The sequence below is a fragment of the Paralichthys olivaceus genome, chromosome 17 (genome assembly GCF_024713975.1).
Source record: "Paralichthys olivaceus isolate ysfri-2021 chromosome 17, ASM2471397v2, whole genome shotgun sequence".
Taxonomy (NCBI): domain Eukaryota; kingdom Metazoa; phylum Chordata; class Actinopteri; order Pleuronectiformes; family Paralichthyidae; genus Paralichthys; species Paralichthys olivaceus.
Window position 1 is genome coordinate 15,254,953 of NC_091109.1, and position 26,773 is coordinate 15,281,725.

The window sequence follows — 26,773 nt, forward strand, 5'->3', positions numbered from 1 at the left end:
TACAGTTCTCTGCCATGCACCCTTTCACCCACACATTCATACAGTGCATCTATGGGCAGGCATCAGGGAGGTCTGGGATCGAACTGCCAACTTTCTGGTTAGAGTATGGCCTGTTCTACCCCTTGAGCCATAGCCATAGGCTATTTGACTTATTTCTAGTTGGGCTGTTTTTGCAGTGTATTTTTAATCTTCACTTTCCAACATTGAACTATGTATACATGTTCCTGGCTTGTGTGTTTAAGAGAGTGGTTTTCTAAAGTTGAGGTGTACCAATCCTAAATGGCAATGTTTTACTGAACAATTCAGACATGTATTAAATTCAAGTAGACTGGATATAGATCATGAGAAAACAGAACTTGAACTAAGAAAGGTAATGCATTGCTCATACTGTACACTAAGTTTTATTTACTGTGCTACAGGAAAAAAACTATAGAAATATCTTTTCCACATTGTGTATATGTTTATGGCAGTCGTTTATATTGAAGTCAGTAATTATTTGGTCATATGATGAGTCTAAACAAACCCCTTAAAATTCTCTAACAGCATGGCAGGTGACCAGTCTGGCAGGTAATGTGTACACAGCCCTGTTTAGCTGTCTCTGAGTCAAAATCAATACATCTTACCCTGTAAACATCTGTCATTCTCCCTCTTGCCCTCTCTGTTGTCTCTGTGTATCCACAGTCAAGCTTGTGTCACCTAAGCAATAACTCCACTTATTTTTGTGGAGACTGGAGAAGATCTCAAATTTTGAGGACAGCTCGGCCTGTGCAGAACAAAGACACTGCACGTCATCTCAAAGCCTGTTTTGAAGTTTCAAGGATTGTTCGCAGGGGAACAGAATTGAAGAGTGACACAGTTTATCATGAACAGACGGACAGATGATGCCACACATTGTGCCCTGTCCTGTGTTATCAACACTGCTGTGCACTGACGTAGCTGTTAGAATGTGATCATTTGCTCATGCATGCTGGGAAAGTCTCAGTGAAACACACTGAGCAGGACAAATACAGGCTCTGAGCTGTGTAACATGTTTCCCAGTGGAGCTCCCTCCCCCAGCCTCATGCTGAACAATGCCAAATCTCTGTCCACCTCTAAAACGGTACACTGCACAAAGTTGTCCAGTAAGCTGCTGATGTAGCAGTGGCATGCACATGGTAGTTACTTTTGGACACACATAAATATTATTGTGCTTCACCTCAAACAGAATGCAAAAAGTGGCTCATATTACCCATCCTCCCCTTGCTGCAGACTGAGTAAACTGAGTTGAACCATTGGGATGAACCCGTTGAACCCAAACAGAAAGCATTACATACTCCACAACACTAAGTGGCAGTGTGGCTGCGCGGCTGTGTTTGTGCGTGTGCACAAAAGCGGTGAGGCTGAGGAGCTTCTGTTCAGTCAGCTGCAGACTTCAGACTGCACGGGCTGACTCTAATATGCACGATGCCCTCTCCGATCCCTGTGACCCGCCTGCTCCCCAAAGACATCTACCCCTTTCTGGACATCGGGACCTGCAGCAGCCCACTGACCAAACACTCGCACGGCTCCACCTTACAGGTTCCCGTCCAGCGGCTGCACGGTAGAGTGGCCAGCAGGCTCTGGTCCTCTGTGATCCACTGGAAGGAGCTGCGGTCCATGCAGCCAGTGGGCTCCGGGGGATTCGGCTCCGTCTACAAGGCGGAGTACCTCGGGGACACCGTCGCGCTGAAGAAAGTCAAGAAATGCACAAAGAACAAGCTGGCGTCCCGACAGAGCTTCTGGGCCGAGCTGAACGCGGCACACCTGCGCCACAGAAACGTCGTGCGCGTCATCGCGGCCACCACCTGCGTCCCGGCGGATTTTGGAGATGAGAGCAGCATCGGGACGATCCTGATGGAGTTTGTTGGGAGCAGGAATCTGCAACAGATCATCTACGGCTGTGAAGAGCTGGGGGAGGACCGCTGGCTCAGGTACTCCACGGACATCGCGCAAGGCCTGCGGTTCCTTCACTCGCACAGCGTTGTGCATCTGGACATAAAGCCAGCCAACGTGCTGGTGTCCAATGAAGACGTCTGCAAAATCGTTGATTTCGGCTGCTCTCTCAAACTGGACCGTGGGTGTGAGACGAGCACCATCGCCCCCCACCTGAGCCACATGGGCGGTACGTACACGCACAGGGCCCCTGAGCTGCTTAAGGGCGAGGAGGTGTCTCCTAAAGCGGACATCTTCTCCTTCGGGATCACCCTGTGGCAGCTGATCACCAGAGAGCAGCCCTACACTGGCGACAGGCAATACGTGGTCTATGCGATGGTGGCGTACAATCTGCGGCCGTCTGTGCAGGACTACCCGGTGTTCCGCTCGGAGCAGGGGCGACTGTGTAGCACTCTGTTGAGCCGGTGCTGGAGCGGAGAGGCCACATGCAGACCCAGTGCTCAAGAGCTGCTGCCATACCTGGAGCAGGTGCGCTCCCAGATATGACTCGATTTTTACCGCTGGTGCACATGCACCGGCTGCTGAGGGTTCGATTCAGTGGGACGGTTTTAGAAACGTTTTAGTAGTTTTTCAGGACCAAGCAGTGGACCCACCTTTACGCCGAATCCCATTGGGGAAAAAGTGTGGAATTAAGTGCCTACTTGTTTATCTGCCTCAGTAAATATTGTGAGATGACATGCACATTGCACAACTCGTTTTAGCCGCCACTGATTTAAAACACAGCAGACATTTTGTTCCATCGCAAATTCCACCTTAATGCATTTTTGGTTGCAATTGTAAAATGTATTGTACAGTTCATTTTAAGTATTTCTATGAAATCAACTGCTGCACTTTGTTCCAATGTGGTTAGTGTGTTGAAAGAAGGCAGATCTCTTTATGAAGAAAAATAACTTTCTTGGATTGAGATGCAACTCGGCCCATTAGTTCAATAAACTACATTTTACATTAAGAGGTTAAAGTTTACAGTTTGCCAGCACCTCATCTCACAAACTGTATAAAAAGTGTGTGTATAGTTACTGTGAAAGTTCTGACTTTGTTTTATATCTGTTTATTTCTTAAGTTTTGGAATCAGATGTGCTGTGGATTGACTTTTATTTGCCACAATGATTGTACTGAGATTTAAGCGATGGGTTTTCATTAAAATTATTTTTATACTATACATGTGTTTTGCTTCGCAGCTTTTTACACATCATGAAGACGGGTCACCAGGTTGTCAGGACCAATATGTTCAGGCAGACATACGCTGATGCATTTTCAAGTTTCTAGTTAACCTGACCTGCATTTGAACTGTGGGAGGAAACATGACATGGCATGTGGAGAACCCAGATATTCATGTGTATTCCAACCCATGACCATCTTGCTAAAAGATAAAAAATAATGGTAATGTAAACAGAGCCTGTTCCATTCTTTTTACTTTGCAAAGTTATCCAGATCATATAGATTTAATTGTTTTTATAAATAAAGCACATAAGTCAAGTTAAAAATTGAAAACACTCTTTATCTTAGTGATTGTATTAGAACCTGCAAGATGGAAGTATTCTCAAACTTCAGAAGTGATACAGATGTGGTTAGACTGATGACCTGTCCCTGCCTCTTGCCTAATGTCAGCGAGGTTTGACTCCAGCTCCCATGCACATGAACCCATAAGAGAGATGATGAATGGATAGATGTGTTAAGGGGATAGTTCACCCACAAACGAAAACATTCACTCATCTACTCACCACTATGCCGATGGAGGGGTGGATGAAGTGGTCTCCACGTTAGCATGGACCTGACAACACAGAAGATGCTCAAAACACTTTTGGAGTTTCAGGGTATTGTAAAAGTATTGTAGCCAAATTCAATGCAATTGAAGTAAATGATGACCCCTTCAAATGTAAAAAAAAAACAACTGAAAAAAATGTTATATGCCTCCATACTGCTCCTGTGGTGTCATCCAAGTGTCTGAAGCCCTGACATTCAAATTCGACTTGCAATGGTTTTAAATGGTTTATATTTATATAGAGCTTGTCTAGTCTTGATGATCACTCAAAGCCATTTGAGTCATTGCCATTCACACACAGTGCATCTGTGTTCTATGAGGGGCTCATTTGGGTTTAAGCATCTTGCCCAAGGACACTTAGGCATGCAGATGGGGAAGACTTGGGATCGAACTGACAACTTTCTGGTTAGAGTACAACCGCTCAGCCACAACTGCCATGTACACCATTTTTTTTGCCTAAATGTCTCATCCTCGCAAATTCTGTTCCAGTATGCATACCTCGCCAACCAGTGCCTGGATACTGTTCATTGACTATCATCCTACAGCAGCTTTTAAGAAGCTCCCTCTGCAAATGGATTTTGACTTTTTGTCAGACAGACTCTGATTGTCATTCATTCACATTTGACTACACTACCAAATTCAACTCAAACCAGCTCATCAAATTTGCAGATGACAACATTGGTAGGACTCATCGGTACTGACGATGGAACATCATCATCTCTCAACATCATTGAGAGACTCCTCCCACCACTTTCAATGACTCTTTGATGTGTTGCATCAGGAGATATCACACCAGGAAAGCAAAAACAGCCAGAGTTTGCAAAAGGCCATAAGACTGCTAAACCCTTGCACAATAAGCTACATTTACTTTTAATCCTGTATTTATAATGCCAACTTTTATATTTTTCATAATTTTTTATCATTTAACTCAGGCACTAGATTGCACTTTAAGATTATTGCACACAAATTGTTGCTTTTTTGTATTGTTTTATGTGCTCACAGATCCTGAGAAACACAAATTCATTCCACTGTATTTGTTACAGATATGGCTGGAATGACGTGAATAAACTTGAAACTTGACAGTCAGCTGTAAAGTGTGTATTAGACAATGAATGCATTAAAATGCAGAACAAATAGAATGAGGAACAGCTTCTATGCATGGGCTGTCGGAACACTGAACTAAAAAAAAAAGTTTTTTTCTATCCAACCACAACTACCCCTTTTTCCTGTAAACATGTTTATTTTTATATTTTTTGTTTCTTTTTTACTGAATGCACCTTTCAGTGGTAGCTGCTGTAATTTCGCCATGCTTCATTGTGTGATGACATTAAAGGCATTCTATTCTATTCTATAAATGTATGGCTGATTAATTAATTGGCAAGAGCAGGCTCTAAAATATTTGGTACTGTATTACAGCAAGGCAGTCAATGATTTTTACTTATTTCAAGTGAGAGAATATACCTGCAGATGTAAAATAGATGCTTTAGATTGATGATCCACCAGAGTGAACATCACTTTATTTAGTGAGGCAGAGCAAGTCCAAAGTTTTTGGGTTGAAGGAAGGTGAACTTATTCATTAAAAGTATTTTTGTGACATACTTTATTCAAGTTGATGCAGCACATTGAACATAAGAGATTAACATCAGCATTACACCCAACGGCGCTGATGGAAAAGTCACACACATCTTACACAGTGAAAATGATCAGACCTTACCTGTACGATGATGAGACAAACTGATGTTGCCCTGACACTGTTTTTGACTAAGCAGCATGACTAACTGTACTGGCATTGTACTAGCAACACATGGCAAGCGACACAAATATCTTCACCATTAAGACTGCTGCTGCAGGGTGTACAAACATGAATTGTCAATTGAAGCCATGGATCTCACTGATTAGAACATGACAGATAGACACAATATTAACCGTTACAGTAACACAGTCACGAAGGGCAGAAAAACCATAGCAACAAAGTTATAATGCAGAATCAACAAATAACTTAAAACGTTTGTTGACATCTTTGTAAAAATGAGAACAAGTTAAGCAGAATGAGATAATAACTAGTAATGCACTCAAACTTAAAAAAAAGAAAGAAAAAGATTTCTTCTACTTACACATATTCCAATTCAGTATGAAATTATTGAGGTTGTAAGAATGAAAAACATTACTGAAAAGAAATGTGTCAAACTTCAAGTAGAAATACTAGTACTGTTCATAACTAAAGGTTCAACATGAGGGAGGCAGGAGTGCCCGGGGGGACCAACACGCCCTTGGAAGACCATGCCAACATCCACGTTGAGATTCCCGGGCTTTATTTCCTTTTGTTCCCCTATTTTTTTTTCTCTACTCACCCCAACCAGTCCTGGCAGAGGCCATCCACACCGAGCCCGGTTCTGCTGGAGGGTTCTTCCACCTGGTAGTTTTTCCTCCCCGCTGTTGCTCATGCTAGCTCGGTGTGGAACAAGTTGGATTTTGTCTTTCTTAAGATCTTGGACTTTTGTGCAGCACCCTGAGACAACTGTTTGTTGTGATAAATAAATTTGATTGATTGATTGATTGAACATTGTAGAAAATGAGATATTTCTAAGCACTGACCATTGTTTCCATGAGTTTTATCAAACTGCAGTTGTAGATTATGATGTTTTACCTGTGACAGGCCGATACATCACTCAGAAAAGTTTCCCAATCAGAAGAGAGACTCAGCAGTGTCTTTTCATTAAACGTCCCTGACTGGTAAACACAAATCTTTGTTAAATCTCTTGTCTCCACCCTGTGACATCATTGGGGTTACTATTGCTTTCACAAGCAGAACTAGTAGAACTAGTAAAGCGTGGACAATTTGCAGTCTTACCCTTTTCATTAATGACGAATGTGTGTCTGAGTGAATTGTCTGGCAACACTAAAGGACAGGTTGAAAATGTTGGCAGGTACTTGGAGCATATTGATAGGACAATGTCGAGGAAATAATATTCAGTTTTACAGTTTGGGCAAACATCTGGAACACATCCACACAAGTACGCAATTCACATGTCAGGAAACACTGTTCACAACAAAAAAGTGAGAACAATTTACTTTTACATCTTTGTTTGTTTATATGGCATGTGGCTGTATGTGTAAAACCCTCAGCAAAGGAGCAGAAGGCTCTGTGCTGCAGTGATCACATGATGGTGACTCTCTCAGGTGAAACATGGGCAGCTGAACCCACTGGCTCCAGGCGCTGGCACCGGTACTGACAGCTATCCATTCCTCGGCGGATCCGATGGAGCTTGCAGGCAACACAGGGAAGCAGAATCACCACCTTTCCCAGGATCACACACACCGGCAGGGCCAGGGCCACCACGAAGCTGGGGGGCAGGTAGAAACGGTAGGCCTCCTCCTCAAAGGCCCGCTTCCAGCCAAACAGCAGACCATGGAAGGTGGCAATGAGCAGGGCAATGTAGCCCAGAGTGGACTAGAGCAAAAACAGAGAGACGTGTGATGGTGCGCACATGTAACAACTGCTATGATCGTACAGCCATGCCCTCCACTTGAGACACACAACTCCTGGTACACTTTGTGTAACAAAAATCCAGTGTTCCCTTTGCAGTTTGGCCATCTTTGTAAATTATTCCTGTTGTTCTCATAACCTTTACTGTTTATATCAGATCAATGCTGGTGCACAAACAACAAGTGGAAGTTATTGTAGTTTGACAGCTCGCTGACATGCTTAGCAGTTATAGGTATTTAAAACTGGCTTTGACATGATACACATATTTTCTAATTCAGTCATACAATCTGTCACACAATATCATTATCTTTAATGTTCATTGAAGACAAATAGGGAAAAAGACTGTTTCTGCAGAATCATGTGATTATTTTGACTGAAGCAACAAATCTCATGGATTCTGCAGCTCTGGTAACATTTCACTTATTTTTAGAGCGTTTCCATCCTCTGAGGAAAGCCACTGTCACACCTCTGGATTTAATATTCATACCTGTATAAAGCTGAACTCCCTCCAGTTGAGCATACTGTGGACGGATGGAATGGAGGTGATGGCCAAAAGTGAGAGGAGCCCAAGACTCATGATCCCAAAGGAAACATACATCTCCACCCTCCACACCTCCTCCTCATTCCACGCATTCTCCACGTTAGCATGGACCTGACAACACAGAAGATGCTCATTATAGAATTATCACAGTGATCACCTATCACTTGTTTTGATGCATGGCCAAATCAACCTGCAAGACATGCCTGGGACAAAGAGGAGCTGCTTTGACTCTATTGACCTCCTGTAACCACATCTATATATAAAACTGGACCCATCTCAAAGCTCTTATATCAATAAGTTGTATATTTTGCATCAGTAATATAAATTCAAGCCAATGAGCTGTGTTCTGACCTGGGGACAAGGAAACTAACCTGATGGGCATGTAGACAGAATAATATTAAGTGTTAGTATAATATATTGGATAGTATTGGGTTAGGCTTAGGGATAGTATTTTATATATATACATATATAAATATACACAATAATATTTGCACATTACAACTTTTAGTGCATTTCATGTTTATATCATACAGGAACATCTCCACATGTTTTAAGGATGATCAAGGAAAAATATCAAATATCAATATTGAATATCCTGGAAAAAAAGCCAAATCCATGCTTGACAAGGGAAAGGTTTTAGAAGTTCTTACAATGATGAATTATTTTCCAGATAGTTGAGTTTCAGTAAGCCTAATGTTGAACACACCCTTGACTTTTAAAAATAACTTGATTAGATTGAAATTAGTTCAACCCTAACCCTAACCCTTTGTCTCATGGGGCTTAATAAGGTGCAACATCCTCTTCACCCTCAACAGGAAAAAGATACATGTTCAGATGTATTAGCTGGAAAAAAATGATTACATTTCTCAAAATATTCCATGCCAGATTTATGTGCTGGGAGATCAAATTTATGAGTATGAATGTGGACATACTGTCAGTTGCCCTTTGTTCTACTGACCTGCTGGTAGGCAGTGTTGAGCATCAGGTACCTCTCAGATCTCCTCATGGGCAGACAGAGGCTGTAGAGAACGTGCACAGCTGCCAGAAAGAAGCTGAGGAGGCCCATCTGTTTCCGGCTCTGCAGCCAGCCCTCCAGCCAATGTGGGAAATGTCTGTACTTAGTACCGTAGTAGAGCTGGTGGGCAGCAGCCAGCTGGCCTGCCAGGTACACAAGGGCCAAAAGAGTGATAGCAACAGTGGGCAGTGTCCGATTGACTATCTCAATGGGGATCTTGTAAAAGTCACTCTGCTTGTATTTCACATATGGGTGGATGATATCTCGTACAAAAGAGTAAGCGAAAAAAAAGATAGAGAGGGCCACAGCAGCGAGGACTGGGCCCCTCCAACCAGGAAATAACTGTATGGGCATGTTCTCAATGTCCCTTGAAGAAGACAGGGTGCCCATATCCATGGGCTGGAAGTTAAGCTGGCGGGCTAACTCCATAATTTGCTGTCGAGCCTCCACTGAGTCACTGCAGATGAACACCTACGCAGAGCCAGGAGTACAGAGGAGAGGACTGGTTAGAAAAGCAGAAGGTATTGAACCGAGGAGAGAGGACATTTACATACAGTATTGTTAATTACATACTTCTGTGTGCCACTGAACTCCTCAAAGAGCCACAGTGTTGCACTGGGTAACATGCCCTATAATTACCATGAAAAGTATGTTGACTTATAGGGGTGCACGCTTGCTCACCTGGTAGTGTGGGCACCACGTATATAAGTTCAGTTCCCACCTTTCCCCATTCTCTCTCCCCATTTCACACCTGCACTTTACTATCGATAGCATTCCCTCTACAGCTGCCAGAAATACTCACCAGAGCAAAAACATGGAGTAACCCACTGCTGAGAGTAGTGAAGAACAAATGAGCAACAATTATTGCAAACTACAGAAACTAGCTATTTTAGGAAACAGGACCTGGAACGTTTTACTGTAACTATGTAAACTATATATCTGTCAGCTGTTTAAGTCAGATTAAGTCAGATTGTCATCAGTGGTAACCAATGTGGTCTGAGATCACAGACCAGGTAGGGAGGTCAGGAAGTTCTGAGAAAATAAAAAACAATTGATTGATTGAAATAAATACAGAATATTTCCCCTAAAAGAAAAACAGTTATGTGTGTATAAAATTACAATAGTACAATTAAAATAAAAAATATAATACATAGAATACATACTATAAGATAAAAAACCTACTGATAATTACTTATAACAATAAGAACAATAATAAAAATACATATGATACTGTAGTGTAAAGTGCTTTAAGTGGTCATCAAGACTAGAAAAGCACTACATAAATACAAACCATTTACCATTTACACATGTCAAGTAAAATACAAAAGAAAGTGGAGCTGTGCATAAGTGTGTTCCCTAGGACAGAACTGACAAAGGCTACACTCGTTTTCTTTGAGCTTTTGCTGTGAACCTCCAATAAACCAGCAGCAGTGTTCTTGAAAGCAAATAGTTCACAAGGGAGTTCACAATGTAGTCTGCCATCTTGGTTCTGGCAGTAGTAGATATTTTCCACCTGGTCCTATGTTCTAAAATTGAAATTTGGCAGAAATGTTCGCTTCAATAATCAAGAATAAACTCATGACAATTTGGGGGTCATAGGTCACACACAAGGAATCTAACACTGTTTTCTCCCTCCCTGAGTTTACACATGAAAACAGTGAACATACAACAGAACAAGATAAAAGAAAACGTTCAAAGTCAAGTCTAATCAGATTTATTTATATACCACTAGTCAGTATGTCTCTCACTGGAAATGATTAACTGGAGTCATAAATATACTATAAAATACTTTACTTCCATTTCACCAACAAAACACACTTCATACCTTTATTATAATTCTATATAATTATGTTTTCACTATGTCTGAAAAGAAATGTATGTAAACGGAAATTTGACAGCTTGTCGGAGGCATACAACCAAATGCAGTGATTGTAATATTCAATTTATAAATACTTTTACTTTGGCTTTGATTCTAAGGAAAGGAAAGTATGCCCATCACAGGACTCGAAACTTAGACCTGAATATAAGATTATAAGGTTTGTAACGTCAGATTTCATTTTCGAAGATTATTTCAAAATTGTGTATTTTGCTTCAAGGCTGACTTTAGGATTTCAGGTTTCTTCTACTTGTCTTTTAATTTTATCTTTTAGAAATATTCGTTCATCCATTTAGTTATCCATTGAGTTTATAGTTATCTAAAATCTACAGCAGTAGTGTCATCTTGTTGGCTTGTGACCCAGTGGGGCCATCCACAACCTTTCATCATATGGTTGTCTATGAGGTGTGGATAGGTTAACAATAACAGCTGTCTTCCTTTTCAAATTGATTCAAATTAAATTAATTATCTTTTTGTTTCAGCAATATTATTTCTGAAATCAATGGTCCACCATGACATTCCTCACTACCCTATGTGCTGTTAACCTGAGCTTTAAGAAGTGTCTTCATGGCGTCTTTTATGATACAAACCACGGATAAAGACAGCTGACTAGTTGGGGGATTATTTCAGGATTTATTTTACAGCCAGGAGCTCTATTGTTATGAGTGTCCTGCATTGTGTAATCTGTGCCAAAATTAGAAGAGGCTGTCATCATAAAACACAGACCTTTTTAGCCTTTTTATTTCACCGTTTACTGAAACAAATGCATGTGACCTAAATATGATGATCGATGGAATAGAAAGAAGTTTGACAAAATAATCCAATTTCAATGTGTGTCTACTTTTCAATGAAACAGTCCTTTGGTGATGGAGGTTTCTAAATTGTCATGTAGCTGTCTCAGGTATCATCATGTGATCAAGGTAATTGATATTTCTCTCAACACTCCTGGTCCATGACCTTTGACCATTCCCCACTAGTTTTCATAGACAGCTAATTTAGTCTCTTGTCTTGTGCCCTGGAAGTTAGTGAACGACTAGATAACGATCCAGTAGGACATTCATACAGAGAGAGAAATTACTATCTCCCCCTAAATACAGCATTTTCTCTGGACTGTGGGAGGAAGCTACCTGCAGATTTCCAAGGCACGCACAGGGAGAACATACAAACTCCACTAAAGCCTCCCTAAGCATGATGCTGCCACCACCCTGCTCCACCACAGGGATGTTTTTGCCCAGGTGATGAGCAGAGCCTTGTGTTTACGAGCCACGTTAAGATCTGCATTAACGTGTCTTCAGTCATCCGATCGATCGCATGTGTTTGGCTCTACGTTGGTTCACACCTGGTAATAGAATGTGTCACCAGTTATCCGATCTCACTTTCCCTCGATATGCAAATAAATATATGAATAATTTCTGTTCACATAGACCAAATGATTGTCTTTTTATTCAGACTGTACACATGTGTCCATTATCAATGGGAGTGAGTCTGTGTATGAATATATGTATGAGATGCAAATAAGCTTTAATCATTTGAAGTCATTATGTGTCAGTCAGTGTTAATCTTGTCGCAGTGGGTATAACTAATTATTGTATGTGAGACACTGAGAGGTGTAGACATTTTTAAAGAATGTGCTACATGTGTCCACCACCTCTGAATGGTATTGGATCTCAAACATGTTCTCTGTGTGTCTTGGGTGTGTTCACACCTAAACTTAGAGCTGCCTACTGCTGTTCACCAGAGACAGACATTAATACAGAGCCTCAGTTCTGAGAGATCACCTGAATAAAGGCCCAGACTAATGTGACTTGAGTGACTGATCCAACTCAATAACATCTGAATTCCATTGATTACTGATGAAGGTGAGCTGTATATTGCCACTGAAATCTCCACAAGAAGCCTGTATGTTAACCTTTGTGATACGTTTTTGTAGTTGTGATTTCAGAGAGCAGAATGTGTTTGACTTTTGTACCTGTGTGCTGGCATCTTTAGGGCAGCTCTGCTGCATGGCCCATGCTGAGATGACGTTGAAGCCTTTGACCACTATAGAGTCCGGCAGCAGTGAAGCCAGATATTCAGCGTTTGACTCTGGATACTGGTTCACCCTCCTGTTATTACTCACATCCACCAGGATCTTTCCTGTAGGATGATAATGCAAAACACATGATTCTGCCATTAATGACATTAAATCTGTCATTTTTAGCTCATCTTGCACATTTTATTAGTTGCTTCAGTAAAGCCAATATCAGGACTATAATCGACACAATAATTAGTATTGTTAGAAGACAAATGAGGACCTCATTTTTTTTGTCAAGTATGTTGTTTTAAAGACAGGAGGCATCAACACAGCCTTTACTTCCATAGAGAAAGAGAGGAAAAATGAAAAAAATAAAATAAAATAAGAGATTGTATCCTAATTTAAGTAAATACACATACAAACAGCAAAAAGGGATACACTGAACATCCCCTCTTTCCATTTCTGTGCAGTACATAGTAGATCACAGTAAAAGATGCAATACAAAAAATTAATGGAATGATACAGGTTGTAGTATTCGGATGAATTTGCACTCGCTATGAAACAGAGGCACAGAGGCTCCTATTGCAGTAAATGTATGTAATTTCAGTCAGTCTCAAACCAGAAGTCATGAATTCTCAATTCAGTGGATCTCCTTCTTGACTTCAAAAGAACACGAAGGCAACAACCAGGTACAAACATATGATATTCATTGACTATCTACCACAGAGGGAAATATTTACAAGGATAACTCAAGAATATGCAAAACAGAATGGATTTGGATTAATAGCAATGGAATAAAAAGCACATCGGTGGTTTCTCATTGAGACAACATCAGTTGTTCAGCAGCGAGTTCTAGCAGTGGTCTCAGTTGTTCAGGTTGAGGCCTTGTCTGCAGGCTCTCTCTCTCCCAGAGCACTGGGATGGAGCAGGCATGCTGATGGGCTGGTATTGGAACTGGCACTGATTAAGTAAGTTCTATGCTCGACAGTGTCATACAAACTCTGGGAGACATTGGGACTGGTCTTACTACACAAAAAACAAAGTAATTATGAAACTTATCAATTTAAAAAGATTAATACAAAAAAAGCATTTGTTGCAGTATACTTCTGATCAGCTGGCTGTTGATTTAAGAAAATAAAATATTGCACAGTAAAGTTACTTGTGGGTATAGGAAAAAGTAATTCTATAGATAAACTTGAATGGTAAGACTTTTAAAAAGGAAAGATGACAAGAACTAACTAAGTGTATAATAGTAGAAAAAGCAATAGAGTGTAAAGTAAAGAGGTGAAGTGAAAACAAAATTGAGAAGAGTCTGTGTCTGTTCATTGTTTTTGTCCCAGGGAAAAAAAACAAAGCAAATTAGAAGCTTATATGAGACTTAAACCTAACCATCTCGGTGAAGGAATTGAATGGACGTCTACCACAGTTTGTCTTATTAGTAACAACCCCCCTCTTTGTGCCCTCTAGTTTCTGACATTAGAATCATATTGGAGAGGGATCACTTCAAAGCCAACGCAGACAGAGGGAATGATTACAGTGGCCAAAAATCTGAACCTTTCTTTAATATAGCTCAAATTCATCATAGTTAATAATTAATACAGCTCCAACTCATCATAGTTAGCATGTCCATTTAACATGTCTTTTTCTTGAATGATCTTCAGTTAGCTTTTCCATTACTGTAGTCAAAGGTATGTTATGTGATTATGCACTTCAGTCGACTGTGAAGAAGAGGTGTCTTTAATTAGATGGCTATGTTCTGAGTGTGTGTCGGTACCTTCCAGTAGATGTTTGAGGTCCCACAGGACAGCGTAATGCTCACGTCGGATTGCCAGGAACACGATACTGGCTTTCCCCACAGCGTCTTCATGGTGTGTCACGTCCACCACATGGGGAAATGACTGGGCTGCCAGTTTGGGATGGCGGCTCCCTACCACCACGTGGAAACCACGGCGCAGCAGGCGGTTGGTCAGGCTCTTGGAGAAGTCACCTGAGCCCAGGATGGCCACTGTAGGCTGGGTAGACACACAAGTGGTGCCAGTGTCTCCAACTCCATTCTTAACGCTGTTGGGCAGGAAATAGGCCTGGGTGTGATGGAGCTGGTGAGAGGAGGAGGCTGTGAGGAACATTTGGCTCCTGCTTCCACCCATCATAGAGATAGAGTCCATCCTTCCTCCCTGTTACTTCTTCTATGGTTTTTGGCTAAGGAGGATTTCAGTAGGTCTGAAGGAGGTAAGCACAAATGGAATTTTTGCAACATTTATTGGGTTTTCTCAGGAATATTTTCTTGACATCCTTCACACAATTACAGGAAGGCATTAGTTTAGGCCAGGTTTTCATTTCAATTTCTAGTTTTAACCTTGGCTACACATATTCATTGCACTTCTGAACAGATTGATGTAAGGCTGTGGCACAAATCATAAAGTGGTGCATTTAGATAACCTCAAGAAAACTTTACACTTTAAGAAAGGGCTAATGTTAATAGCCATTGTGTCCTGCTCAACCCGACTTGATCTTACTAGCATAATTTTATCATCATCTATTAAATCATAAATGCCTTGTATTCGTGATGGCTCATTGCAAAAAAAGACCTTGTGTGTGTGGGTGTGTGTGTGTGTCATGGTCATCCTACAGTGGCTACCATCACGTGCTGCAGCAGCTCGCTAGACGGTGATCAGAGGTCATCCGTCCACCAGGAGACGTAGCGTCTCGTCATACTGACCTTCTGTCTGCAGAGACCTTGTGTTCTTGTGAAGGACACGGCCGCGTGTGCACGGGCAGCCTGTGTGCACCTGTAGCGCCGCAGTGCGGCCGCTGCTGTTCCACTGTGGAGCCGCACAACACAGCGAGAAGAGGAAAACACATGGACCGTCCACGCCGAGGCTCCACACACTGTGTGACCCACCTGTCAGTCACACAGAAGCGGCCGTGCTTCTCCGTCCATCCTCCCGCTGCTGATGATGCTCAGCCTCCGCGGTCTCGACACGTGCTGCGTTCATGAGCTGTCGGAGACAACAGCTTTGCTCTGGAAATAAATGCAATTCTCCAACCAAAATAAAATCCATAAATAATCAGAAAAATGTCAATAACACAACTAAAACAACGAAGCTACCCTAAGTCTAGACAATTAACATGTAGAAAGAAATAATATGAAAAATAGATTATATGAGATGATATATAATATCTTAGATTGTATCATATGTATTATATTATATTATATCATAAATTATCAGAGCCACAGTGCAACAGAAAGTTTATTGCACAACCAAAGAATGTCTGCTCAGAAATACATAATATATTTGTTGACTAACCATTCATGTTATCTTTCCATAAGACTTTGGACGACATCACTCTCTTCTACCACTGAAAGCATTATTGAGATCATATCTAAAATACACAGCTTTGAAACATAACTTGAGTCAACATGACCTGGTTTGTTTACTTTCAGTGTGACACTGGATTTTTGACTGTCTGACAGTATTTTCTTCTGAACATGTTGGATCTATGTTAAGATGTATACTTACACTCAGTGCATGAGGATAAAACAAATCCTGAAAATGGTCCTGGTTGTTAAAAAGACAAATCTAACTTATTAATGACATTAAATAAATTAATTTAATCGAATATTGAGCCTAACATGGTCTTCTGCATTTGTAGACCATGATCCACCTCAAGGCAAGAGGCTTTGTTATGGAGCCTACATTGCCATTGCTGTTTGTCTGTCTGTTAACTTAATTACCAATTTAATTAAACTTTTAGGGTTGGGTACAGGCCAAGGTAGAACCCATTAGCTGTTTCATGTTCTTTAATATTGTGTTACAGGGAATCAACCTTGGCTGGAGTATGTACTCTCAGAGTTCCCTTCTACTTGATTCTGAAATGGTTCTCTTCTTAAGCACATTTGAAATAAGTGGTGATCTGAGTTACCAAAGCCTTTCTGTCTGCTCCAACCCCAACAACAGTGTGTGTGTGTGTGTGTGGTTTGTGTGTGTGTGTGTGTGTGTGTGTGTGTGTGTGTGTGTGTGTGTACAGGGTAGGTAGTCATTTCTGTCTAAGGGCCGTAACACAACCTCAACACGTTTTGTGTCAGCAGTGTAAATAGAAACATTGCATTGATGCATTTCCCCTCCACGAACAGCTGGGGGCAGTGTGCTGGTGAGGGCGGAGGGATTTGTACACAGTTGAGCAGGGAAATGTGCCTGAACTCTAAGATCTATATCCATTCAAAGCACAGTGTCTGACTTGCTCCTACACATCCGCCGCAATGTTCCTGGAAGGCGCTGCCTTTGCTGTTCTGCTCATATGTTTATGTTTTATGATCCGGTTATATTTAGTTGTGAAGACTGGATCAGAGCTGAAACCTGGAAGCAAAGGTCCGATCGCTGTTCTCGTCGTTGCAGGATCAGGTGATTTTTTATGACATTAACTTGACACATGTCCTCATCTTAGATGAAGCTAAACAGTCACATTCTTGTGAGTCGCGTCACCCACCGCTGTCAGATTCTATAGCTCAAACGCTGACAAGCCGAATGTGTTTCCATGTTGTGCTATTAAGGGACTTCCTTAGCAGCCATGCTAACAACCATACGTAATGTGGAGTGTACCAAAACATCGGCGAGGATGAGGGGGGTTTAAACGAGACCTCTTCCAGGGTTATTGGATTTTTTAAGTATTATTTCCCCTTTGCTCTCAAGTAAACAACACGTGTCCATAACAAGAGCAAATCACACATCTCCTCAAAGTTTCGCTGTGAGAAACACCAGGGATGTTATATTTTCTGGTCACAGTAATGATAAGAGATGCACTGCACGGTCCAAATAACGTGGACATCTATCTGCTCATTCTTACCATGTGACTTCTACATATTCATCTAAACATTAAGCTCCTCTGTCTCTACCAGACATCAGGACCTGGCTGTGGAGATGTGCTCCCTGTCAGTCTCGAGAGAATTAGTGAGGTCCAACACTGCTTTGATGTGGCTTTGATGCTAATCTGAAGATATAATCTGTTATTGAGATGTTGAGGAATCTGTGGTGTTGATTGGAATAAATAATTTGTTATATGTCAACCTACTAAAACAACAGTATATCCTGTGTTTTTTCCAGGTGGTCACACCACAGAGATCCTGCGGCTGATGGGGAGCCTGTGTGCGGCCTACACACCTCGACACTATGTCATTGCTGACACTGACCAGATGAGTGAGGAGAAAATCAGCACATTTGAGAGCTCGAAACAACACTCAGACTCTGGGTCGCAGGTACACAGCTGTCTATGTTCTGGGCTTCCCATGTTTTATCAGATGGCAGCACTGTCTCAGATTTTGCTCAAACCTGATCTATATCATGAATTGGTTCCAAAGACAATGCCTGGAAAGCTGCTTTCATGGTGTATGTGTGTATGTGAACACAAATGTAAGAGCTTCTGCGATCTTTCTGTGAGTGAGTGGGCTGATGAAGACGCAACAGATGCAAAAATGAATAAAACAAAATGAGAAGAGATTTTGAGGGCCCCAAACATTTTATAGACAAACCTATAATGGTGCTACAATTAGTTTGTGCATTTTCTGCAGGTGGACAATTTTAATAGAAGGTGGGAGACCCGACCTACTGCTGTCAGTTAACTGCAGCTCTGACTGCAGTATTAGAGTATGAATGAAATGTGGTTTAAAGCTGCTTAAACAATTCAAAGACTGAATATGGATATAACTATCATCAGGTAACTGATATTATATTTATATTGTAGTTGTGAAGCAGTAATTTGAGATCATTGCTCAGTCAAATCATTTCATTAAACAACTTTATTATAAGGCAGATATGCCCTTATTCAAATTCAGACATCAGGTCCTTTTCCATTCCGCCAGCATAAAAGTGGAGGATATACTAATCAGTATATTTGTCCGTCTGTAATCAATTGCTTCCCGAGCAGACACCTTTTTGGATTTTTCATGAAACTTCACAATTATGTTGTGTAATTATTTTCTGTATTTAAATAAACAACTTAATAAATTTTAATTATGTGATAAATGAGTTGATTGGAAAAATCTTCTCTCCCCTCACCGATATAATTACCAAATTATCAAAATGTCAATTTACATCACAAAATAGTTGTATTTATAAGCCTGAAAACATTGGATAAGAAGTTGTCTTGGAATTAGTCTATGCTTGGAATGTATAATGTTAAGAACAGTAAAACCCAATAAAGTCACTTGTGACATGGTCGCAGTTCTTCCAGATTTCAACTCTGTTTCCTGATTAGCTTTTGATATTTTGGTGTGTTGCATTTGTTCTTTTACTTATTGAGATGTATCTTGAACAATTAACTGCTTTGAGATCTTTATCACACATTGGTTAACCACATCATAGATGAGTGTTACTGTTCACCAGCAGGGGGCACAAGTACACTATGATCAATATGTGCGTCACTGATGTTTCAGTATCTCATACTGATTCCTTCTTTGTGCTTATTTGATTACCAATGTGGAATAACTGTAATGATCAGGAATATCTTTTTAAAACTTAATGCAAACACACATTTGCGGAAATAATAGATATACGAATACCAGACACAATTATTTATGAATACATTTAAAATAATTAAGAAATCACATGCCAGAAAATCTTCCTTTTATAAAGTTTAGTCAGCCACAAAAATCAATGACCCATATTCAATGCAGGAAAAATCATTTGTAACTTGCAATACAATACCATTTAATCATTTATATATTTAATATTAAAAATAAATTAATAAATTAATCGAAAATTCAGGAAGTTATGAAAGCAACCATGTGTTACAACCCTGCTTTTTATATTGATGGTTGTTTATTGATATTAGAGGGATCCAAATTTCCAAATCCAGGTGTGTTAGGTGTTGCAACTATTGATTATTCCCATTAACAATTTATTTCCTGATTATTATTTAAAAGCATTTGGATGTATGAAAATTTACTTAAATGTCAAATTTTCTCTTGATTTTAATTAATTCGATGAATAATCACATGTTCTTCTTGTTTTGTAGATTTTTTTTACTTTAGCATATTACCTTTATTGAAGAGCTAACAGTGCAAATTCAGATATTATTTGCGATCATGCTTGTGCATGGATCTCAACTTTCTACTTGGAATAAATCAGGTTCTTAGGTTCTCTTTTATACATTGTATTTTTAATGCCTTGAGCACCACATGGAAAACTTTATCCATATCCACTGTATTTGTCTTGAGGCGTGATTGTGTGATTGGAGGTGGACTGAACCTTTATTGTCGAGTAGTGTCGTTGAAATGACAGAGTCATTGGAAAAGTCCATGATTGGTTTGTTTGTGTGCTGGTGAGAAGCTGCGCAATCTGAGATGTGAGAGTTTTATCCAAATACATTGAGTTGTGTGATGAGTAATGTATTTCTGTTGTGCAATTCAATTGATCATGTGTCTGAGACAGGTGATAGAAACCTGCCCTTGTTCCACAGTTCACCATCTGTCGAATCCCACGGAGCCGGGAGGTGCATCAGTCTTGGAGTTCCTCAGTTGTCAGTACGCTGAATGCCCTGCAGTACTCCCTCCCTCTGGTGTTCAGACTCAGACCTGACATGGTAAGTGGACACACAAGTCAGTAGCTGTGACCGACTATTACAATGCACATGTACCACAGAGTATTGCACAATAAGCATGGATGAAAATGACCATATGTTGTTGGTTGCATCATGGCATTCAGGGTTGCATGGCTTGACCCATAGAGACTAGAAGTCAGGGTATCAAACTCCTTTAGTAAACTCTATAAAGATGGATTCATTCTGGAAGAGCACAAATCCATCCAGCACCATCTGGCACTTGTAGCAATATGCAGGTTACATACAGATATAAACACATCAATTCCTCCTCATGAAACACACAATGCTGACATTTAACTTGTGTTGCACAACGCAATCATGCTCATTGAGTTAAGCAGCATCTGTCTCATTCATAGATGGCTTTCTAACAGATATCCCCATTCCCGGAACATATTTAGCAATATCTAATTTTAATCCAGAACATTTGATCAGTGCAAAATGTCATTTCAAAACAACTAACGCCTCATGCACTACACGCCATGACTTTCATGGTCAATATGTTTCTGCACTATTCACACTGCACAACTGTTTGTCCTCTAATCATGAAACTTGAATTTGTTCTGGTTTGCCCACTACATCACACAAATTACAAGATCTTTGACCAGGAATCCCCAACAAGAGTGTCAGCGCTCCAAACTACATTGAGTCATGGTCGCACACACCAAAAGAGTCACAGGCCATGCAAAAACTCTAATCTATGGTTTGATAAATCTTTGATAAAGAATTCCCAAAATGATTTGTGTATTAGTGTTACAGTGACCACCCACTTTTAGAATGGCTCTTAGCTTTAAGACTGGAACCAGGCCAACCAGCTATGAGATTAGTCTGGACCATAAAACATTTGATTCAGAGGCAAAGAAATATTGGAAAATGGAAAAAAGGCAAAGATACAAGACTGCGTACTTAATTGTTATAAGTGAAGAATGTACGCATCTGATAACCAGTTGTGAATGATCCCTTTCCAAAGACTTCCAGTAAGCCTCGTCTTGACTTTAACCTTGTTGTTCATATAGAGTTGTAAAATGTTGTATTTGTTTATATATATCGTTTCATTTTGTGTTTAGAGTAGTAACCTAGTTTAACGAAGCTGAACGATCTGATTGTAGCCGACATGAATTTCATGGTTGTGCTATATATTTGTATGGTAATAGTTAGCTCTACCAATTACAGACATCACTATTACACCTGAGGATTGTGGGTAATATAGTACTTCTTGGCATTGCATATGAAACACATTTCTCCCAGAAATCAGTCGATATCAAAAGCCATCTCAGACATGAACTCCGGAGGATGTCCGCAGATTTGGGATTGGATTTATTTCCTGAGTTTGCCACTCACATATGAACGATGCAGCAGGAGATTCTCAGGTCAGACTCGTTCTGGTCTCAATCGTTCACCAAAAGCTTTCTTGGCATCTTGGTCAGTTTCTTCATAGATTTTGTGGCATAGATTTTATAAAAAGATTTTTTGACCCGAGATATATACATTCTTTCTGTTGCTTGTTTGCAATATCGTTATTGTTAATCTAAATCTCTATTCAGAAAATGAATGGGGTATATACTTCCTGAACCAGGCTGTTGAGCTCTTAAGAACAAATGTTGTTTCAATATCAATATCATATTATCTGGAAAAGCATGTAGCTTTTGTGTCTGCCTGTAATTCAGATTATAATCACTTCAGGATAATTTTTTGTAACAGGGGATATCCATTCTTGTGTGGGATTTCCCTCACTCATTGGCTGGAGCTGGTCACCGCATTCATTGCCAGTCAGACTTCCAGATTTGGACTCGGTGACAGGCCCAGGTATTTAAACTGCAAGATGCCTGCCAGCATTCAGTGACGCAGCAGCAAGTCTCTCAGACGTCTTTGACGTCACCAGAGTATGTAGAGCCCTTTGTTCACAAAATTGATAACCAGATCTAATTTTCTCCACTTAAAGCTCATTAGACAACATCTGCTCCAGAATATATTTCATTTCTCAAGTATTGTGAGAAGTCAATGTACAGTCAGAAGAATGTGCTGAATGTGGGAAAGAGTCTGGGAAAAGATGCCTGTTTGTTGTGTCCATGTTGGAACATACAACATGATAGAGTGACTTCACAAAGCATGTAGACATCTTCACTTTTAGTAGGTTTTATTGTTGTTGATTTATTTATAATTTGATTACTAGACTGGCACTTAATAAAGTGCATGCAACCACCAAGGTCCTACAGTCCCCTTAAATGTGGGTCAGAATCCATTCATTATTCCCTGGGATCAGTGGAAATAGTTTAAAAAAATTAGATAAAATCTGTTAAGACAAAGTTAAGAAAAAAATCTGATGGCCATCTTTCTATAACATCGATTCAGTAGTTGTAATGTAACAGTCAAACAAAAAGACAAATGGCAATGAAAACATAAGGAGGCAACAAGGTGGAGTTAACAAAGTAAAATGTAGAGATTTATTATTTCTCAAAATCAAAAACTGATATCTCTCATTCATAAACATTTTCACAACCTTTGTCTTCACCTGCTGCAAATTAAATTGTTTGTTGTGTTGTGCTGGCATTGTTCAACTCCTCTGACTTAATGTAGAATCCACATATTGTCCTTACATCATAAAGTCCAAGGACGCCTGGTAGACAGACATTCACATAGTATATTGTAAATGTACATGGGCCAAATTCAATATAAGTGCGATCTTTTCCTATAAAAGATGCTCTTGATTCTCGGCTTACATGAATCCGTGTCCGATGCGCTCCAGTGCTGTCAAATGTTTTCAAATGATCATGAAATCCAAACACCTTTCTCCTCTGGTTCAAGATCTTTATTTCCAAAAAACTTCCAACTTAGGTGTTTGTTACCGCAGCATGGAGTGACAGACAGATCACATCAGTTGATTTCTTTCTTTTCCATCCGATCAAACAAAAACAAACATTGCTTAGCAGCGGTCTAAAGCTGTATGGCTGCATGCCTGAAACTGAGAGCTCCAGGCCCCAATAGCCAACATTAATATACCACAGGTGCTGCAGTCACCTGTCTTTAAAGAGGAGGCGGAGGTGAGAAGAGGCATCAATCATGTACAGCTGTGAGCTTCTAATAATCAAAACTAGCCATAATTTCACAACTTCATAATTGTTATCAATTCAACTAATAATTCAAACCAGAATATTTCATGTTCATGTCTCATAATTAATCAGATAAATAATAATAGTAAACCAGATAAAATGAAATATTCATCAAAACACAAATCAAGCATTTGGCTCCAACAATCAACATAACTAAAACAAAACCACTTCCACAGTGAACTGACACATACAGAAGACAAGGTTCAAACAGTGTCATTATTTCTTTAAATGGAGCCTGTAAGTAAAACCTCACAGCAGCTCTCAGACATGGAGGCACAAAATGACTGTTTGTGTTGGGCAGCTGTGCAAACCAGCCATCCATCAGATCAAACACCTCAGAGATGGTCTGTGAGGAGATGACACGCTGAAGCCAGCCCAAACATCAAAGTGATGCTGCTCTTTCACATTTCTCCTGAATTCACTGCTGTCACTATAGGAACTGTAGGTTTAACAATTCTTCCTGCTCACAGATGTGTGATGATCTGACTAGATGGGGCTTGAACATACTGATGCTTGGTTCCCACATTTGAGAAACACATAATTGTATACACACTTTCTCTGGAGGAGGTGCATGTATGAACGTAAATGTCCAAGTGACAGCCTCTGGATTTTTTGCAGAATTTCTCCGCCTGGCCCACTAGTAAAAAAACAACGAGAAAACAAATATCAGAGGGTGAAAAGGCACAGCCATACACGTAGGAGACACCGAAGAAGATGCCAAGAGAGTTTGTCAACGGTTCCTGCCTCTGCCTTCTGCACCCGGCTGCACCACCCCTCGTCTGAGTAATGCGGAGGATTTGTTACTGTTGTGAACTCATCTGTGCAGAGAACCTCACGCTGCGTTGTACATGTGTGAAAGGCAAAGTGCGAATAAAGCCCGAACCCAATTCTCTGGACTTTACCGAAGTTCATGTCTCAAAACAGCTATACTACTCAGGGGCATGTGACCCCTGTCACCAGTTAGTTCTGTAGTGTGAACTCACAACGACTGCAGGACTCCCGATCAAAATACAGTTTAATGTGTAGTGTGAACTCTAAGCAATCAACCAACTTTGAAAGTCATGTCGTGTGAACTTGGCTTTGGTGATATCCATGCAGATTGTTTGGATTTTATGTGTCCAAGTTGTGAAATATCTGCCTCTAAGATATCTATGGTGATTAATTGAATTGAGGTGTTGGTCCCAACAATATGAAGTTATTTAAAAAACTTTTAAAAACATTAACCTTGCTGTTACTCTGGGAATTCCAATAAATATACTGGGGGCAGTTTTCAAATGCACTGAAAGCATAATTTCCAGTGAGTAGTGTTGACAGTGATATCTGTGCACTTTTTTGTGTTTGTGTGGAGCCAAAATTATCTGGGTAAAGGAAAATGACAGTAACAACTCTGTGGTGTACAACACTCACTTTTAGTCAGTGAAGTGTCTGTCCAGCTTTATTTGTGGCTAGTTGGAAACAGAGCCAGGGACTTACCAGAAATGCCAGAAATGTTCCAGCCAGGCTTAAAGGGATAGTTCACCTAAAAATGAAAATTCACTCTTTATCTACTAACCACTATGCCGATGGAGGGGTGGGTGAAGTGCTAGAGTCGACAAAACACTTCTGGGGTCTCAGGGGTAAACTTTGTTGCAGCAATCCGATACAATTAAAGTAACCGGCGACCTATACTCCAGATGTCATGAAACAACAGAAAAAACATAATGCTTCTATATTGCTCGTGTGGTGTCATCCAAGTGTCCGTTAGCCCCAACATTCATATTTGACTGCAAACAACACCATTGAGACCATGTTTTTAGACTGATTGTCCATTGATATCTTCCTACAAGATATGCTCACAGAACCTCAGACATACCATCATGTGGCTACGTCTGCTAGCATTGCCACTTCTGGTAATGGACTTTTAGGCTAAAAACTGGGGGCTACCACACAGTTGTCGATGGTCTTAGTAAGGTCATGGGTGGGAGAGCCCTTCCCTGGAAGGAAAAGTAGCTCAGTCTTGTCAAGGTTGGTTTTCAGGTGGATTGCAGACATCCCCTGAGAGATGTCAGTCAGACAGGCAGAGATTCATGCTGCAGACACAGCAAGGAGGGCAGTCTCAGTTGAGTGGCCGACCTTGAAACTGGACCGGTGAGGATCAGGAAGGTTGTTCTGGTGAAGATAGGAAGAGAGTTGATTAAAGAGAGCATGCTCGAGTGCTTTGGGGAGAAAAGGAAGAAGAGAGACAGGTCTGTAGTTGTTTAATTTAGATGGGTTGAGGGTGTTTTGTATGTAAAGTCTTATGATGGCATGTTAGCCAAAAACGTAATCGTGAAACGTAAACTGCATATCTATAGTACTCTATAGGACTGATACACTTATACTGGCATAGCCGTCAGTGTATCAAACCAGGATTGAACTGCTGACATTCTGGTTAGTGGACAACATGCTGTATCTCCTGAGCCACAGCTGCCCTATTCTGAATTCTACATTGAGATTCAAATCTTAGGACAAAGCCCCATGTTTAGGTGAGAAAACTTTACAGACAGGTGGCTTTAAAGTAAAATGTTATATTTGATTGAATAACACTTGCTTGCAATCAGTATATCAAGCCTGCGTCACACTGACATCCACAAACAACAGACAACCTTACATTCGCAGTTGACCACATATGCCATGCCAACCACCAAGGGTGCCATTTTTTAAGTTCTATGGGTTTTGCTACAACCTCAAGAACATTTCTTTCCCTGAATGTAAAGATTTATTTGTGCTATTGTTACAGCAGCACTGTTCTTGTAAAATCCCCTCAGGTGTCCAGGTGAATACCAGAAATCTAGCCTGGGTTTCTCATTTTTATGGTGTAAGAGGTGAGGTTACTGGAAGCAAGTTGGTAATTACCAGATTATGTGAGTGTGTGTAAATTAGGTGCCTGGAAATAAGATTTCCATCTCCACAATGCTATTTACTGCTTCCAGAGAGAGCTTAAGATCAAGTGGGGAAAACTGCTGTTGTTCATGGCATATACTTTAGTTTTATTTACTGCAATGACCACAGTATTTGTCTTGTTAACAAGTGAAAGGTTTGTAATCTTAACATTGACATTAGCTGTGACCTGAACAATTCATCTTGTGAATGTGGATTTGCTGTTCTATACTTTTCAACGTGAGAGTGATGCAACTGTTCCACTTTCAAACTGCAGTGTGCAGGGCACAATGCTGATGTACTGCGGAGTTGTATGATGACTTCTCCAGACTACAGAGCAGCTCAGCCTGGTTTCCTGTAAACCCAACACCCGCAGTCCCCCTCTAGCCATGAGGCTGCTTATTCATCTAAGCCCCCTCCCCCTTTGTCTTTGAGTCTTACTCAGCTGCCTCTTAATGCCAGCTTCTCCAACCCTGCCTTTTTAATCTTTCCAATTTGTATTTAAC

The 26,773-nt window shown here is 40.5% G+C and overlaps 3 protein-coding genes across 4 annotated transcripts in view; 2 read left to right on the top strand and 1 right to left on the bottom strand.

Moving 5' to 3' along the window:
* The first annotated feature begins 1,176 nt into the window (after positions 1-1,176).
* On the top strand, positions 1,177-3,130 carry mos (v-mos Moloney murine sarcoma viral oncogene homolog). The gene has a single exon (XM_020101410.2). It carries the CDS (start codon positions 1,444-1,446, stop codon positions 2,455-2,457), a length of 1,014 nt encoding a protein of 337 aa, XP_019956969.1. The 5' UTR covers positions 1,177-1,443; the 3' UTR covers positions 2,458-3,130.
* A 2,186-nt stretch (positions 3,131-5,316) lies between these two features.
* On the bottom strand, positions 5,317-15,758 carry steap2 (STEAP family member 2, metalloreductase). The gene is made up of 6 exons (XM_020101408.2): positions 15,386-15,758; positions 14,441-14,886; positions 12,622-12,788; positions 8,720-9,247; positions 7,708-7,872; positions 5,317-7,184 (listed from the first exon to the last, which is right to left on the bottom strand). Exons 2-6 carry the CDS (start codon positions 14,829-14,831, stop codon positions 6,891-6,893), a joined length of 1,545 nt encoding a protein of 514 aa, XP_019956967.1. The 5' UTR covers positions 14,832-14,886; positions 15,386-15,758; the 3' UTR covers positions 5,317-6,890.
* Positions 15,759-16,733: 975 nt separating this feature from the next.
* The window catches only part of alg14 (ALG14 UDP-N-acetylglucosaminyltransferase subunit), a 149,649-nt gene continuing 139,609 nt past the window's right edge, over positions 16,734-26,773 (top strand). Inside the window, exons 1-3 of one of the 2 annotated variants that reach the window (XM_069512873.1) lie at positions 16,734-17,069; positions 17,769-17,920; positions 20,122-20,244. In XM_069512873.1, coding sequence (XP_069368974.1) covers positions 16,928-17,069; positions 17,769-17,920; positions 20,122-20,244 — 417 coding nt within the window. In that variant the 5' untranslated portion in view covers positions 16,734-16,927. The remainder of the gene's footprint in view (positions 17,070-17,768; positions 17,921-20,121; positions 20,245-26,773) is intronic. The other variant, XM_020101411.2, reaches the window with a different exon arrangement.